This window comes from Rhinolophus sinicus, chromosome 15, assembly GCF_057876585.1.
Source record: "Rhinolophus sinicus isolate RSI-liver-muscle chromosome 15, RSI-T2T, whole genome shotgun sequence".
Classification (NCBI taxonomy): domain Eukaryota; kingdom Metazoa; phylum Chordata; class Mammalia; order Chiroptera; family Rhinolophidae; genus Rhinolophus; species Rhinolophus sinicus.
Genome location: NC_142515.1, coordinates 90,856,946 through 90,873,343, shown reverse-complemented (window position 1 = coordinate 90,873,343; position 16,398 = coordinate 90,856,946). Strand labels below are relative to the sequence as shown.

Below are 16,398 nucleotides of genomic sequence, written 5' to 3'. Positions count from 1 at the left end.
TCTTGATAATGGCCTGGGGCTTCTTGGGGATACGAAGACCCTGAAAGCCCAGGCCTGGTAGATGGAGTCTGGAAATAGGGGCCTTCTCATCCCAGCACAAAGCTTTTCATCCCCTTGTTCCATCAAACACCACTCTCAGGTAGAGAGCCTATTCATGCCTCCTCCAGGAAGTCCTCCCTGCCCTCCAGACTAGGCCCTCTGTAAATCTGCTTCTTAACATTCATCACACCTGTAATTACCTCTTTACTCTCGTGTCCCCACAGACTTGAAGCCACCCTGACACAGTACAGTGCTTGGTACTTAGCAGGAGCTCAATAAAAGTGGGTTGTGTTGACAGTAGCCAGGAGCCAGGGCAGGTGAATTAGGATAGAAAGAGGCACAATCTCCTAGTCCCAGTTCTCTCTCTGCCTTTTCCCGTGGTGTGAATGATCTGATGGTCTGGCTGCTTTATCAAGGCCACTATTAGTGAGTTAACTAGAAAACAAAGCATCTGCCATTGTCTAGACAGTGCCCCCACTTACCTCCTAAATTTAATCCCTTCACACAAATCTTATTGAGCAGCTAGTTGGATCTCTCCTTGCAATCGGCCCCTTCCTGTAGGGAAACACCCAGTGACAGGGTGGTGGGGTGAGGGGCAAGTCTACTCCTCCATGGCCAGCCCCTCATGCATGACAGGACCAAAGGCTCAGGGGGCAGAGGAGGGGCGGGGGCTTGCCCTCTTCCCCATTAGAGCTAGAATCTAAGTAGCAATAGGCTAGAGCCCACCCCGCTGGTGCAGGCCATTGAGGCTGAATGGAGCGTGGCCAGACCCCACAGAGAGGAACAGGGCTCCCGAGCTGGCAGATTAATCAGCTGTCGTTTGCATTCATTAAAGGCCCCTTGCCTGTGCACTGCAGCCCAGGACATCAGGGACATTCACTGCTCACAACAAAAAGTTCTGGGGAGAAGTTTATGTCAGCTCCCTAGGGCATAGGCTAGGGATGGACTTGCAGCCTAGAATCCCAGACCCCTTGGGCGGAAGGCCTCGGAGGGCCAGCCACCTGGGTGGGGACTGAAGGAGGCAGGCTGAACCCCAGACCTGGAAGCCTGGGGAGCCAGCAGCTGTGGAGCCCAAAGCCACGGGCCCTTGACATCTTTGGGCTTCTTCCCTTGCTGTCACCCCATCCCCTTTCCTCCCATCTCCTTGTGGCCCTGGGCGCTGTCACCTGGAACTGCAGGGCCCTCCTCATGGTTGTGCAAAAGCTCATTTCAACACACTCTGAGATGATGCACCCCGTAGGGCTGGAAGCCAAGCACTGCTACAGTCTCCAGCCCGGCCCTCACCTGCCAGGAGGAAGGCGGGAGCTGGCTCCAGGGGCAGCCAGGGTCCTTGGCACACAATCCTTCCCATTGGCCTATGGGGCTCAGCTGAGTGGCCCTGAACAGATGACGGCTCACTAAAGGGGCAGTGTAGTGACCCCGCTTCAGCTGGCCTTGCCAGAGAAGGCTGTAGATCTCCCTTCCTCTCCTTGGGGTTATGTCAGTCCCCAAGCATTCCGGAGATGGATGGGACCAACTGTGAGGTCAGGGTGGAGTTTATTGAGCGCAGTCTCGGTTGTTTTTTCATTGTAATTGCCAAGCTCCCCAGATTGGCATTTGCCTGCCAGGCACTGTAAAAGGTGACACAACAGAATGAGAGCACGCCCTAGTTCCGGCTGACGTCTATGTGGCCCTGGACCCCAGCAGGCCACTGGTGGGCCACGTCCACTTTTCTCTTGGCCCAGACAAATAAGCCTGGCTTGACACAGGCAGGCAGGGGCACGAAGGCCCACCACACAGGCCCTGGCATGGCCAAGGACCCTGAGGGCAGACTGGCAGCTGGTCAGGAAGGCAGCTTTACTGGGGCATCTCCGAGGAGAGAACACTGTGGGAGTCCCTGGGCTGCAGGCCTCCGAGCCCTAGAGCAGACCCTGACCCGCAAACCTAGGCCACCTCACACACCCTCCTCCGGGCCTGCAGGCTACAAGGGGGAGCCATGCTCTCTTGCTTCCTCCTTCCCCGAGGTCCCAGAACACCTGGGGAATAATCATGCCCTTCCTCAAATATGATTGGGAGCGGGGAGTGTGATGGGGGAAGGCAGCACCAGTGGATGTCAGACACCCCTGGGAGCTCCTATCAACAGTGTACCCAGCTATAGCCACACAGCCACCACCCCCTGCCCAGCAGGAAGGGCTGCCTTACCCAACTCCAGAAACTCAGAGGCTCAGATGCCGAGAGTCACTGACCTGAGAGTGCTATTCCCAGCTCCAAGAGGGGGTGCAGGAAAGAAGAGGTGCACCCCAGGCCTAGTGTCTCCCAGTCCTGGCTGAGACCCAACCTCTCCAGTCTACCCACGTCCTCGGCTCACCCAGGTGCCTGACCAGTCCAAATACTCCGACTTGAGAGCTGGGGCCACCTGAGGCCCTAAAGGTCAGCCAGGTCCTGCCCTGGGAAGGGTGATACCAAGGGCACCCCAGAGCCTGGAAGAGACTTAAAAGGGGAAACGGTCCGGGACAGCTTAGATGGTCCCACCACTGCTGCCACCACAGGTCTGACAAGGAGCCTTCTGTCCAGTCCCGAGACCCCAGGGACTAGGGAGCAGGGCCCAGGACTCTGGGGCAGTGCTTCTCAGACTTAAATGTGCAGACAAATCACCTCAGGTTCTGATTAAAAGGAAGATTCTGATTCGCGAGGTCTGGGGTGGAGCTCGCGATTCTGAATTTCTAGAGAGCTCCTACTAGCTGCTGCTGCTGCTCTGAGCAGCAAGGGGCTAGGAGACTAGGGCCCAGGTCACGCTCCGTCCCTCGGAAAAGAGCAGGATGTGATTTGAATGAGACTTAGACTGTTTCTCCTTACTGTCATATTTTCTAATGAGCACGGGGCTTCACGGAGCCTACACATCTTGCCACCACCATCTTTTCTAGCTCAAAATTCTTGATCCCCAAGCTTTCTCCCAGAAATTCTCTCTCCTTCCTTCTTTCCTCCCTCCATCCCTCCCTCCCATCCTCCTTTCCTTCTTTTTTCCTTTTCACATGACCTGGGCTCTTTGGTGAAGAAAGAGAGAGGAGGCCCCAAAGTATGGATTATGCTTTATTTTCCCACTGGAGCAGAGTATAGGAACCTAAAATAGGGCAGAGGAGGGAAACAAAGCAGAGAACGGGGCCCAGGAGCTTGGCTCCCACCACTACTCCCAGCTTCCCCCAAGGAGGCCAGAGGGGCTCACAATTGCTGGGCTCCCCTCCCTGCTCCATCCTCCTCCCACCCTTACCCCTCCCCCAGCCTTTGTGACCTGGGTCCTCCAGGACTCCCCGCATCTCATAGATGGTTCACAGGAGGGCAGAGTAGCCCAGAGACGGTTGGCTATTTCCTGGTTGGCAGTAAACAGCAGGGTGGGACAGGGTAGGGGACTGAGGGGCACCTCTTAAGCAAAAAGAGAGATGAAGGACTAGTAGGGCAGGAACCAGGAGAGACTGCTGAGCCAGGTGCTCTGAGAAGCAGTCGGTGAAGCTTGTCCCTACTCCATATAATCGGCGGGGGGGGGGGTAATGGGGGTATGTGCCCATGTAGCTGTCACTTCTACCTCAGCAAACAGTCCAGACATCAGTGCTCCCTGACTCTTCACAAGCCCTGGGGTACAAATCCCTAGGCAAGGTAGATGCTAGGGGTTGCTGGGCCCCTCTGTCCAGCTGGAGTTGGGAAGCCAAGGTCTGGTCAGGTTGTCTCCTCCCAGCTTATGTGTCCTCCCCTCCTGGGGTTGCAGCCACCCAGCCAGAAAGACTGGATGCTGGAGATGAGAGATGGCGGTGATAAGAGCCAGGCCTGAGGAGGCAACCCTGTAGCTCCCTCCCCTCCACTGGGTTGTTTGGATCGAAGTTTCTCAAGCCCTGTTTGTTTGGGGTACCAGCTGCACCCACTTCCTAATTGTTCTGCTGCAGCACTGAGAGGGGAGCAGGCCAACCCGCAGCCTCCTGCTACGGCACAGGAAGGAGGGTGACAGGAGGGCATGGTCTGGCTGCTCCTGGATGACTCCAGCTCCCACGGAGGCTCCCCCTTTCTCCTACCTCCCTGCTGTTGGCGCTCAGACTCCAGGAGGGTAACAGACCAGCTCAGTTCTTACTCACAGACCTCAGCCCTAATCAGTCATCTCCGTCCTGGTCTCCTGCCAGGGGCCCGGAGATTCCTTCCCACACCCGCTCTTCCTAATCCCGTGGTCCAAGCTTTAGCCTCGCCAAAGGCTCTTTCCCAAATGTCCCCTCACCCTGGTTCTCCCCTCATGTTCAGCCCCTGACATACCCAACAGTGAAAGGTGCCTGGCAGAGGGAGTGTATTTCAGTGTGTGCGTGTGTATATGTGTGCATGTGTGGTTGTGTGTGACTGCATGTGAGTGTGTGTGGGAGCATGTGCGTGTAGATAAGTGTCTGTGAGTGCGCATATGTGAGGGTCTGTGTGAGTGTTGCGAATGTGTGTGAGTGTACATATGTGAGGGTGTGTGTATGTGAGGATGTGTATGTGAGTGCATATGGTGTGAGTATGTATGTGAGTGTCTATGTGTGTATATGTGTGTGACAGCATGTGTGTGTGCGAGTATGTGTGGGAGCTGTGTATGTGTGTGAATGTGTGTGAGTGTGTATGTGAGTAAGCTTGTTATAAGTGTGTATGAGCACGTGTGTGCGGCTATGTGGACATGGGGACGTGTGAGCATGTATGAGTGTGCAGGAGCATGTGTGTGTACGTGTGTGAGCGTGGGGGCGGTGTGTAAGTGTGTATTTGTGAACACATGTGAGTACACGTGTTATAAGTGTGTACAGGTGACCATGAGTGTGAACATGATTGAATGTTGTGTGAGTGTGTGAACGTGTGTCTAGATGAGCGTGTGTGAGCGGAATGAGTGTGACTCACTGCTCTCCCCTTCTCTGCCTCTCATCCCTGCTGCCCCGGCCTCTCAGACCCAGAGGCCAGGGAGCTGCCGGCCTCTGTCTCCTTCCTGTCCTCTCCCTACAAGGAGCCCAGCTGGTCCTATCTCACCCCCTGCCACTCCCCAGCCTTCCCCCAAGTTTTGGAAAAGTCTTGCCACTGTTTTGCTTCTCTTGCTCCCATCACCAGGCAGTTTCTAGCCAAGTTTCCACGTGACTGCAGAACCAGCAACTTCCTACCTCCTCCCTCTCCCAGGACCCTCAGTCTGACCTTTCTGGCTGGACCCCACCCAATCCCCCCCTCCTCAGACAGCTCTCTCTCCTGACCCTCCTCTGGGCCACCAGCGTCTGTCAATCTCAGCTGGGAGAGTATCTCCGTGGGGTGGGAGGTGGAGAAAGGAGCAAGGAGCGAGAGGAGGAAGGAGGCCAGGCTCAGATGGTGTCATTAGGAGATATTAATGCCCCTCATCAAAGCATATTAATATACATTATGTGCCACACTCCACACACGCCGGGTGAGTGCAGACCCAGCGGGACGGGCCCCACATTCACAGCTGAGTAACCTCTGAGCCCACGGCACAGCCATTAGCCTCATGAGGTTGACCCTGCCAGGAGATTCCTTAGGCCCATCACAGCAACAGAGAGCTCACAGGATGAGTCCTGGCTGCCGTGCCCCTCCTTCCTCCGCTGAGCCCAGGGAAGGGGAGCCATCGTGACCTGTATGCTTGGACGGCACTGCGGGACTTTAGAATATTTCATTTCCTAATTTCATCTTCCCAACAACTGTGTGAGGAAACCAGGGCAGGTATCATTATCATTGCTGCTTGATAGGTATGGAAACTGAGACACTGGGAAATTGTCTTGCTCAAGGTCATGTAGCTAATCGGTAATGACACTGGACTGGAGCCCAGGTGGCCCTTAAGGATGGCTGTGTCAACAACTTAGTCCCTAATCAAGTGGGGCTGCTTTTAACGGGATTTCCCTAGCTCTCGCAGCTGCCAGAAATCAGACCGAAGCACAACTCCTTCCGCAGGGCAGGCCTCTGCCCTCCCCGGGTGGGGGGCTCTTGAGGGCCACTCAGCATAGTAGCAAAGGTTCTGGAAGGCGGGGTACCAGAGTGAACTACTTGTGTGAAGAGGCTGGCGGAATCCCCGCCGCATGTTAGGCAACCACAAGAGGTGGATCCCCTTTCTTGGTATATTGGTATATTGACCACTACTACATAAATCTTAAATTATTGGCTCCTAAGGAAGTTTGAGCAGGCGGAAGGCTGAATGACCTGTTTGTCAGCCTTCAGCCTGGTGCTATAGCAGGGTGCAAAATGGGTTCTCCACTGTGTTTAAAATTACATAAGGTTTGCTCCGTTGTGTGTTTAAGAAGACAAGAACTAGTGTTTTAATAAGATCGTTATCCAAAATTGTTGAGATAAAAGGAGTTGGGGGAGCTAAAAATATAAGATTCGAGAGATCAGGGAAGTGTGCTTATGAAGAATACCCAATTCTCTGCAGGATTCCAGATAAATGAGGCATTCCAGCAAACTGTAGTTGATTCCAACTTTGGCTTTTGTTCTGTGTATCCAGAAATGGCAGTCTTTAGTCTAAACTGACATTGAAGCATAATAATTATACTTAGCTATCAACTCATGATACTTGCTCTCAACCTACCTTAACATTTCTTGTCCAGTTCTAAGTGGGACAGATTTAATAAGACCATACACTGTGTTCTTTATCCCTCTTTTCCTGCCCACCCTCCTCCTAAACCTACTTTGGAACCACAATCAGAGAATGGGTGACCTGTGATGGGAAAGGGTGAAAGAGGCGTGGGTCCACCATCTCCCGAGGTCGGAATCAGTCTCTGAGCTTCAGACACTGAAAGTAACTTGGGCAAGTTTCCCCAGGCAGGAGGTGAGATGGGAGTCCAGCCAGCGCAGGCCCCAGAGGGCACCAGGGGCTTGAAGCTGGCACCTGTGTGATGAGAAACTTTGGGACCCAAATGCAAAGAAGGGAGTCATGTGTTCTCAAGACAGTTATCTGTACGTGGACTGGCCCAGGGGATTCTTTTTCTTGATAGTTTTTTTTTTTTTTTTCTGTATTTTAATTTAATTTTTTTTTTACAATGAACACATAGTACTTTAATGACCCATACCAAAAAGTTACAGTTTGTAAAAAGGAGGCATTTGGGATCCCAGATTGACCTGCTCTGAGTGAGGCTATGGTGATGGGGTTCAGCTACATCCAGCTCTGACTTCCCAAAGCCTAGCAGCACCCAGAACCTTTCCTGACCAGAGAGGCAGCTTCACCAGCCCCCTCTGATAACCCTCCTGGGACACAGTTGCTGAGAATTTGGAAAACAGAAAAAGTTCTTACCCAGGGTCTATAAGACCCTCAGTTTAGGTTGCTGATAGCTTTGATTCTCAGATATCAGAAGCATCGCCTACCGTTCAAGCCTAACCCCAGCCCTCATTTCCAACCTTATCTTGAGTTTCTTCCAAACCCACCTGTTCCTTTCAGATCTTGTTTACATATCTATATATTGTTTATTCCGTTTCCTCAACATAAGCTGCCCTTCCTCTCCCCTATCTTGTCCACTGGAAAACTGAAAAGCTCCAACGCATCCTTTCAAGCCCCAGAGAGAGTAGATAGCCTCCTTTCACAGCTTTCCCTGACCAGTCTCCCGAAGCAGTTACAACTTCCTACGCGCCTCTACATTTCCTATAGTCTTCAATGATTTAGGCCTATGGTAGAGTTATTTCTTTGTTGACTTATCTGTCCCACTAGACCATGAGCTCCTCAATACCATAAAGTATGTCTCATTCATATTTCTTTCTCCAACACAAGGCTTCTCATTCATTGGTTCATTTATCTATCCATCTCTCCAGCCGCCGTTCCTCGGGGCCAAGTCTCTGCTAGATGCTATCACATACACACAGGTGCAAGACAGCATGACTTACTTGGGAACTGCATGCACTTCCATATGGCCTGCACAAAGGGCCTGGACAGCTTGTACTTTTAAAGCCACAGACAACCTTGGCCTTGGGGCATCTTGCCTCTTAACCCAGTGTCATGGAGAGCGGTAAAGCCCTGACTGAAGCCCCTCCCATCTGGGTAAGGATTATACTTACTCCAGGAAGCAGATCATTCCTCCTCAGCCACGCCCCACCCCACCCCATTTTGACATCTGGAGACCTAAGGAAGTAACTGACTCTAGATCTGAAGCCAAACTGGGAATCACAACCCATGGGTCTTACGGCCAGGCGGTGCCAAGATACCAGAATCTGCCAATCATCTACGGTGTATTCTAAAGGCAATATTCACATGCAGCCCCCAACGAAGGTGCCAGGAAGAGGCTTATCAGGTCTTTGATGTTGACACTTCTTGAGGGAAACTGGCACACGAATTAATTGACCATCCTACATCCTGGTGTCTAGAAGCTCCCAGGAGGTCTCAGGTCTGTGCCTCCTTCTCAGCACTTCCCACGACTCCATTCCACCCACCACAGTGGCCAGCCCTCCTTTCCCTGGCCCTCAGGCAAAAAAGCAGGCCATAGGATTAATTGATCACAGCCTTTTCCCATGGAGCAGGCACCAGTCTGGGGGCTGGGTCCTCTCCAGGCTGCTGTTAGGCCCCCGGGGCTCTCCAAGCCCAGGAGCTGTCAGTGCCTTCCATTCACCTAGCCCTTGTTAATTGCAGAACACACAGACTGCTGGGTAGCACTTTCCAATCTTGTGCCTTTTCCTGGCTCCTTTGCCACTTGGCAGCTTGCAGGCAGCTGTGCAAAACAGCAAGGAGCTTTCTCATTTTGGTGCCAGTGTCACAGAGCCTGGAACTGTTTCTATTTTTCCCTGTTTTTCCGTTCCTCCCCCCACCCCCACCCAAGTGCTCTGTTTTGCTCACTTCTCCCGCCTCTCTCCCGTATTTCCATGACATCTTTCTGTACCTCATCTTTCAAGTTCAGGATTCTTCTGATGCCCCCCACCCCAGAGATCAAAAAGTAAAACTGCTCACTCTGGGATTTGCAGCCAGGCAGGAGAAATGATTGAATCCTCCTGTCCAGATGGGAAGAGGTGGGTGAAGGGATTAAATCATCTCCCGCACGCTCCAGGAAATGTGCCGCTGACCCTCCACTTCAGGGGTCAGCAAGCCTGAGTACCTGGGGCCGTCAGGTGGGCGGCCAGTTGCCTGTGGGTAATTGAAGGGGGATGAGGAAACTGGGCCGGCCTCCCTGCTGGGACCAGCACTGAACCAGGCCCCTTCCCTACCCACCAGACCTCACAAATCTGGCCCCTATGTCTCAAAGAGCCCTTACATAAAGTAGTCCCCAGGTTTGGGGAGAGAAGAGGAGGGGTGTCTCTGGACCCTCTATTCCAGGGGTGTCCAAACTGCGGCCCCCGGGCCAACTGAGGCCCGCGATCCATTTTTTATTGGCCAGCAGCAAATTCCAAAAATATATTTAGTTTACTTAAATAAACCAGGTGAGGCAATATGTACTTCACCTCGAGTGAGTGGCCTGGCTGTTTGTGTATTTTACCGCATATGGCCCTTGGTGGAAAAGCGTTGAAAAAAGTTTGGACACCCCTGGTCTATTCTCAGATAACGTAGCTTTCTGGTTGTTCCCAAGGGGACAAGAAACAAAGGATAGAGGTGACTTCTATCTAGTTGGTTCATGGTTGTGGTTCTCCCAGGGCTTAATATATCAGGGACCAATTCTGTCAGGGAACTTTGGGACCTGGTCCTGGAGGACGGAAGAATCCAGATCTAGATGGCAGTAGTTTGGTTCTATCGGATGAGATCAGGAAACAGAGTCAGGAGGACAGACTTCTCCCCCTGGCGCTGAGGCCGGCTACCCATGACATTTTAGACATTTAGATGAGCTTCACTCATCTCCCCATTCATTCCATAAATGTCTATTGGACCCTCACTGTCTTAGCTTGGATTTCCCTAGAAGCAGAGCCTGAGACCTGAATTCCCGCGCGAGTAGTTTATTTTCAAGGGGACACAAGGGAACGCCAGTAAAGGAGTGGGTAAGACAGGATAAGGAAGGCATCCAATCAAGGTTCACGTGCAAATAAGTGCCACCCTGGGTACCTGGAGCCGGCGTGACATATACGGCTCAGTCATTCCCCTCAAAAGGCAAGGAGCTGAAGTAGTGATGCACCAGTTCTTAATCAGCCATTGGTTCAGAGCTATTGCCAAGGGCTGTTAACACCTAGCACACGTGCCCTACTGCACAGGTGGTGGAGAGGCCAAGAGAAACAGGAAGTGGAGCCGGGGAGCACTGACGTGGCAAGGGTCAGAGGATAGGCTCGGGCACCGACCATGCCTACTTCCCCTTCTGTGTGCAAGGTATCTTATGGGCTACAGAGATAGGCAGGATGCAGTCACTGTCCTTGAGAAGCTTCTCTGGGTTTCTTTCAGTCAAATGGGGAGACCGATCTCTGCCCTTCCCATGCATGGGCTGCTGTGACATCCACCGGTTGAATAGTGCCCTGGAGAATAAACACTAAAAGCTCATTACCAGTGTAAGCTAATGATGGCAGGGCAGGTGCCCAGCTTCTAGCACTGTGCTCTTTACTTGACCTAAGACAAGTCAGTCAGAACAAGTCTGGTAAGACTGTCTGCATCGCCCTGGTCCAAGAATGGAGTTGCTTGACTGTCAGTCGAGCCCCAACCTTTCCTAAGCATCTCACATGCCAGTTCCAAACTAGCTTGACAGAGAAGCAGGGGGTTTTGGGATGAGAGAGAGCTGGAGAAGAAATCTCATGTTCTATAAACCCAGAAATTCCTCCAAAGTGTCCATCGAATCGAGATCCTTCTCTGCAGTTGGAATAATTTGTGCCCATTCCTATGCCAGGCGCTCATGCACATACCCCACATGCACACACACACACATTGGGGACCAACTTCTAAGGAAAAAAGAAGAGACTATTCTTATTAATCCTGGGCATTTAAGAGTCCTACTGATGAATGTTCTATGCGCTCTTCCCCTCTCCTGCTAGGAGGGTGATGGGTATCAGGCTCCCCATTTCCAAAGGATCCTGATAAGAAAAAAAGCTACCTTCCCAAGGTCCTCCAATCCCTGACACTTAGAAGGGCCGAGGATGTCGTCCCAAGCCCAGACACCTGGGGTGCTCCTGTCCTGATAGCCTGAAAAACCCACGCCGGTCTTCTCAATGTTCTTGAGGATCAGAAAGCCGACTATTTCTGTGCTGTTTGTAATTTCTATAATTATGTCCTTTTTTTAACGTTAGCATTTAGACAAGTTCCTTTTGAAAATGTCAATCTGTTTTACCTATAGTAAGGGAAAGGAGGATATTTCTGTGCCCTGGGCCCATCTTAAAGTGGAGCCGCCTACCTGGGGGCTGGGGACAGGGGCTCCAGGTGAGACAGCAAGGTTTGGGGGTGCTCCCCGCAGCCCTTCCCCTCCTGCAGGCTCCCTTTCCAAAGCTCCTCTCTGCTCAGACTTGACAGGTGTGGGGTCTGTCCCTCAAATGTTGGGTTCATCACCTACCATCAGGGTACTTCCCTCAGTCCAGTCTCCATGGGAGGTACTAAAATGATAGATTCCCCACCCCCTCTAGAAACATCCCTGAATCTCATCCATCCCCAGAGATGTCCAGCTTTCTAAGGTGATCTCAGGCTAAATGTGATACTGCAGCCCACAAAGATGCTTTAGGAGAGCTCATGTTTTCATACAGGGGGATGGGTGCTAACCATTTCCACCATGGCCCCAGCCCTCCAGGTAGTATCTGTGTATTTTAATAGTGGTTTTTGTGAGAGAGAGAGAGAGAGAGAGAGAGAGAGAGAGAGAGAGAGAGAGAGAGAGAGAGAGAGGGAGGGAGGGAGGGAGGGAGGGAGGGAGGGAGGGAGGGAGGGAGGAAGGAAGGAAGGAAGGAAGGAAGGAAGGAAGGAAGGAAGGAAGGGAAAGAAGCCTCCTAGAGAAGTGAAGGGATTGTTACAATGTCATAGAAAAAGCACAGGACAGCTCTGAGAGTCCAAAGCCATAGTGGGTCTCAGAGGTCAAAGGGTCTGAGGCCTGTTTCTCCTAGAAGATTCTGGGTTTCTCCCTCTTGCTCCTGTGGCTCTGGTCGAGTAGTATGACCTCTTTGGGGGCTCAACTTTCTCACCCTTTGAATTTGGTTTCCTAAGGCCCCTCCCAAGTATTGATTCTATGGTAGAAATTTTAGGCTCCCTAGGACAGACCAATGAGGGGAGGTTTATGGCCAAAGGGAGCTTAGCCAACGCTCAACCCGATGAGAGTAAATACCAGCCACCCTGACCACATGCCAGTGGGGGCCCCTTTACCCCCGGTCCTTCCTCCGAAGCCTTCCTTCCCTGCTCTTCCAGCAAAGACCAGTGCCTGTCCATATGACAAGCTCCAGAGAGATCCAAAAGCCTCTGAAGGCCAGGGATGCCCTCTGCTCACAGCCCCCCAGCAGCTGCCTGGGCGGAGCTCAGGGGCAGCGGGCCCAGGGAAGGCCACAGGAAAGGCCATTGGCTTCACACAATGAATCCCAGGGTCTGCCTGTGTCTTTGCCAAGCTGGCCCCAGCTGATGAGAAAAGACTCCCCAGAGGGAAAGGGAGGGGAAGAGAGCCTTCCCACCCTGATCAAGGCTACAGATCAGACTTTCCACACTGCTCTGCACACACCAACTCCCTGACCTTAGGGGCCCAGCCTCCACCCTCACCCCCTCCCACACCACACAGAGGAGGGAGGCCTGTTTATCACTCTGGGTGGGACCCAAGCCTGTGGGGAATTGAAAAGAAACAGCCAGTTTAGGTTGCTATTGTTTTGTTTAAACAAACCGCTGGCTGGGCTGACTGGGAAAGGAATGAGGGGGAGGCTGGGAGTTCAGAGCTGGCTGGGCCGGGCCAGGCTTCCCTGGGCTCAACCACCTTCTCTCAATCTTGTTAGGGTGGCCAGAGAGCTACTTTGGGAGAGTGGCAGCTAGTCCTCCAGGCTCTCAGCAACTCTCCTTGGGGAGATGGGGATCGAGGAGCCCCAACCCCTTCCCTTCATCCTGGCATCCCAGCATCTCAGCCCCTGGCCACACCTAAGCACCTATGCCTCATGCCAGCACTTGATAAGGCAAAGCTGCTAATGGGGGAGTGGGGGCCCTGAGCTGAGAGAGGGCCAAAGCAGAGCCGGAGTGTGTTCTGCTGTGTCTGAGGGATTGAATTTGAAGGCTGCCTGAATGCCCCTGAGCAGACAGGACCCAGTGAGAGAGGGTGGAAGGATGTCAAAAGACAGAGATCTCACTTGTGTGGGGTAAAGAAAGCAAAGTAGGAAGGGGCCCAAGGTGGAAGGGTCCCTCCCTCTATAGTCTCGGCTCCTTACCCTAACCAGACCCAAAGGAGGCCCAAAGTGAGAGTAGTTGGTGGGCAAGTTGCAGCCTTAAAGGGGAGGAGGTGGCAGGGAGGGATTTCTAGAATGGGAGGTGGGGCTTTAGTTTTGTTAAAAAGTAAACCGTAGGAGGGGTTGGGTTACCCAACTGACTTTGAGATTTTTCCAGAGAACTGAGATGAAATCTCACGCTTCCCCTCAATACCCCTACCACTCTACCCTGTTCCCTCATCACCACCCCAGCACCCCCACCCCCCACCATCCTGAGCACCCCCATACTCCCCACCACCCTGAGCACCCCCATTCCCCCACCACCTCCTGGAGTACCTCTGCGAGGGGACGAGCAAGGGCTGTACCAGGAAGGGCCTGGTGGAAAGGTGGCCAGGGCACAGTTAGGTGTTGGCAGAATCAATGAAGAGCCACTCTAATCACCATCATTAAGGCTATAAAACCCCACTCCTAGGGGCCACAGGGCTAACTAGCATGGCCTGGGGCCCCAAGCTGTGGCACGGACTCAGGGGCCCAGCTCCAGTCCCTTTCATCTAAGCATCTCCCAGTCCTGCGCAAACATTAATTAGCACCCGCCCCCACGATCGCCTCATTATCCCCCAGACACTGAGTGGAGGGGAGAAGGGAGGGGAAGGAAGAGAAGGAGGAAAACTGAGGCTGTCCCAGCAGCCAAAGAATCTTCCCCAGTGGGTGGGGCAGGGGGTCGGGGGCTGAGGCTGGGGAAGAAGCTGCCTCAGAATCAGGCTTCCTTCTCCCTTTCCTGGCCTTTCTGGCTGTTCAGACGGCCATTGGCCTAATGTTCCGAAGGCCCCAATGAGCCTGAGAGGAAGGGCTGGCTGAGCAATCCTCTGAGGATTGTCAGCCCCTGCCTCAGATCTGACCGGACCCCACAGGCTGAGAGTTGTGCCCTGTGCCTAGTCTGGGGGCTTGGATGGCGGAAGTGGGGCAGCCTCTCAGGAAGAGTCCTCTCAGGCCTCTCCAGAGTTCAGGAGTCTACCCCTTGCCACCAGGCCACTCTCAGCAATGTCTGTGTCCTCTCTCCCTGGGTCCCGAGGCACCATTCCAAACCCCAAGGCCCGTTCTGGGAGCATCTGCCAGGAGCAGCCATGCATCTTCCTCCCTCCCCAATACCCCTCACTCAGAGAGAGTTAGAACTCAGCAGAGCCCGCGGGTGATGGTGTGGCCTTCTGCTGCTGACCCAGCAGTGACCCTCTCCCGTCTCTTGTTTCAGGGCATTGACTTGAAGAAAGGGAAGATACTGGGCCGGGAGTTATCAGGTGAGTAAGACCCTGCAGCGCCCCCCAGCCAGAATGATAACAATACAATTTCATGTTGCCGTTTCACAGTATGCAAAGCACTGATCCAAGAGTTTACGGTCTGCTCTGATTTAATCTTCTCAACTGCCTTTTAAGGTCGCTGCCATCAATATCTCTATTTTAAAGAGAATGAAATGGAGGTGCAGACCCCCCTGCCCTGTGTCACACAGCTCGTAAGGGACGGAGCCAGCATGAATGCAGGAGTCTGCAGGAGAGAACCCGTGTCCCCTCTCCTGGCCGGGATGGGTGGTGTCATTCCCTTCCCCCTGCCCACCTCTCTCCATTTCCGCTCCCAGTTCCAGGATGTGGTTGCATGTGGCTACATAGACCTCCCTCTTCTCTGATGCTCTCCTCTTCCCACCTCATCCTTGCCACCAGCACCCCCTCTCTCCCTCCCGGATCCCAGCAGCAGAGCAGGCTTTCCACTCAACTTACAGGGGATGTTCAGGGGGTGAGCTGGCCTCTGGCACAGGGCTGAGCAAAATCGCCAACCTAACCTCATGGTTCCATAAATCACCGCAGGTGAGGCACCTGATAGGCCTGGATTCAAACCCCAGCTGTACCATCTACTGTCCGCCTGGCTTAATCTCTCAGAGCCACAGTTTCCTCATCCAAAAAGTGGCAATAGCCCCACCTTATTGCCAAGTTGTGAAGACGATTAAGATGTCACAAGGGAAGCAGTCCGCCGGGGCCTGGCCCCAAGCAGTGGCCCAACCTGTGTCTCCTCTTTTCCTCCTTACGCCTGTGGTCCCTACTTTCCGAGGGGGGATTCTTCAGGAAAGCTTGCTAGTGAAAGGGATTCAGCCTCCATCTCCCCTGAGGATAATTCCCAGCTGCACAAAACCAGTGATTTCCAACTCCAGCCTTATCCACATAGAACCACGGTCACCAGTGTCTGGCAGCACAGGATACACCCACCCGCAAGTGCACTCGCCACCTCCACACCCACCAACCTTGCTGAAAGCTGGCCCGGCCATATATGCCCTCTACACACCACGCACACAAAGAGACCCTCCGGCGCACACCTATGGTCAGAAGGCTTTCTCAGTGCTGGCCGTGTTTGTGGAAAAAAAACGCTGATTTACACACATACTGACAGAGAACCTCCAAGAAAGCCTCCGAGCACATGCATACCAACGCTTCCAACACCTGTGCCTGCCCCCTTGGAGACCCCAAGTCACACAAACTCACGTGGCTCTTGGCACCCCCTGTGCTGTTCTCACTCTGAACATACGCACACACACACACACACACACACACACACATATCTGGATGCAATCCAAACACTCGGGGAGAGAATCGTCAGGAATCCCCTGGCTGTAGGCACACTGGAGGCCCCGGGGCCGGAAGTGCACCATGAGGCACACGCCCAAAGCTCCAGGCAGCAAGTGGCTCTTGTCTAGTGATCAGAAGAGGAAGGCGACTATAAAGTACCAATACTCCCTCCCACTAGCATCCTCATTGCACACATTCCGTCCACCCCCAGGAAGGTTCTTGGCTCCCTGGAGAGGGAGATGAAGAGAGGGAGGCGAGGTGAGAGAGGCAGAGCACTCCTGGAGGGAGGCCCAGCTGGAATGGCCCAGACTGGCCTGCAAAACCCCAGGGCCCTGCATAGACTGGGGGAAGAATAGGGAGGTCTCCACCCCGCTTTTCCCCCAGTAAAGATCTGCCTCCTGCGCAGACAGCACAAGGGAGGGAGATGGGCCTTCTCCTCCGGAAGAGCCTGAGTTGGATCCCGTTGCCCCAAGCACCCAGGTCCTGCCGCTTCCATGATCAAACCTTTGAACCGAGTCCCACCCAC

General features: G+C 53.4%; 2 protein-coding genes across 3 annotated transcripts in view; one reads left to right on the top strand and one right to left on the bottom strand.

Moving 5' to 3' along the window:
• Positions 1-16,398, top strand: part of PEBP4 (phosphatidylethanolamine binding protein 4) — a 207,464-nt gene that overhangs the window by 179,229 nt on the left and 11,837 nt on the right. For both annotated transcript variants that reach the window (XM_074338233.2, XM_074338232.2), the window contains exon 5: positions 14,513-14,558. In XM_074338233.2, coding sequence (XP_074194334.1) covers positions 14,513-14,558 — 46 coding nt within the window. The remainder of the gene's footprint in view (positions 1-14,512; positions 14,559-16,398) is intronic.
• Positions 1-16,398, bottom strand: part of LOC148755263 (uncharacterized) — a 35,172-nt gene that overhangs the window by 7,532 nt on the left and 11,242 nt on the right. The window lies entirely within an intron of this gene.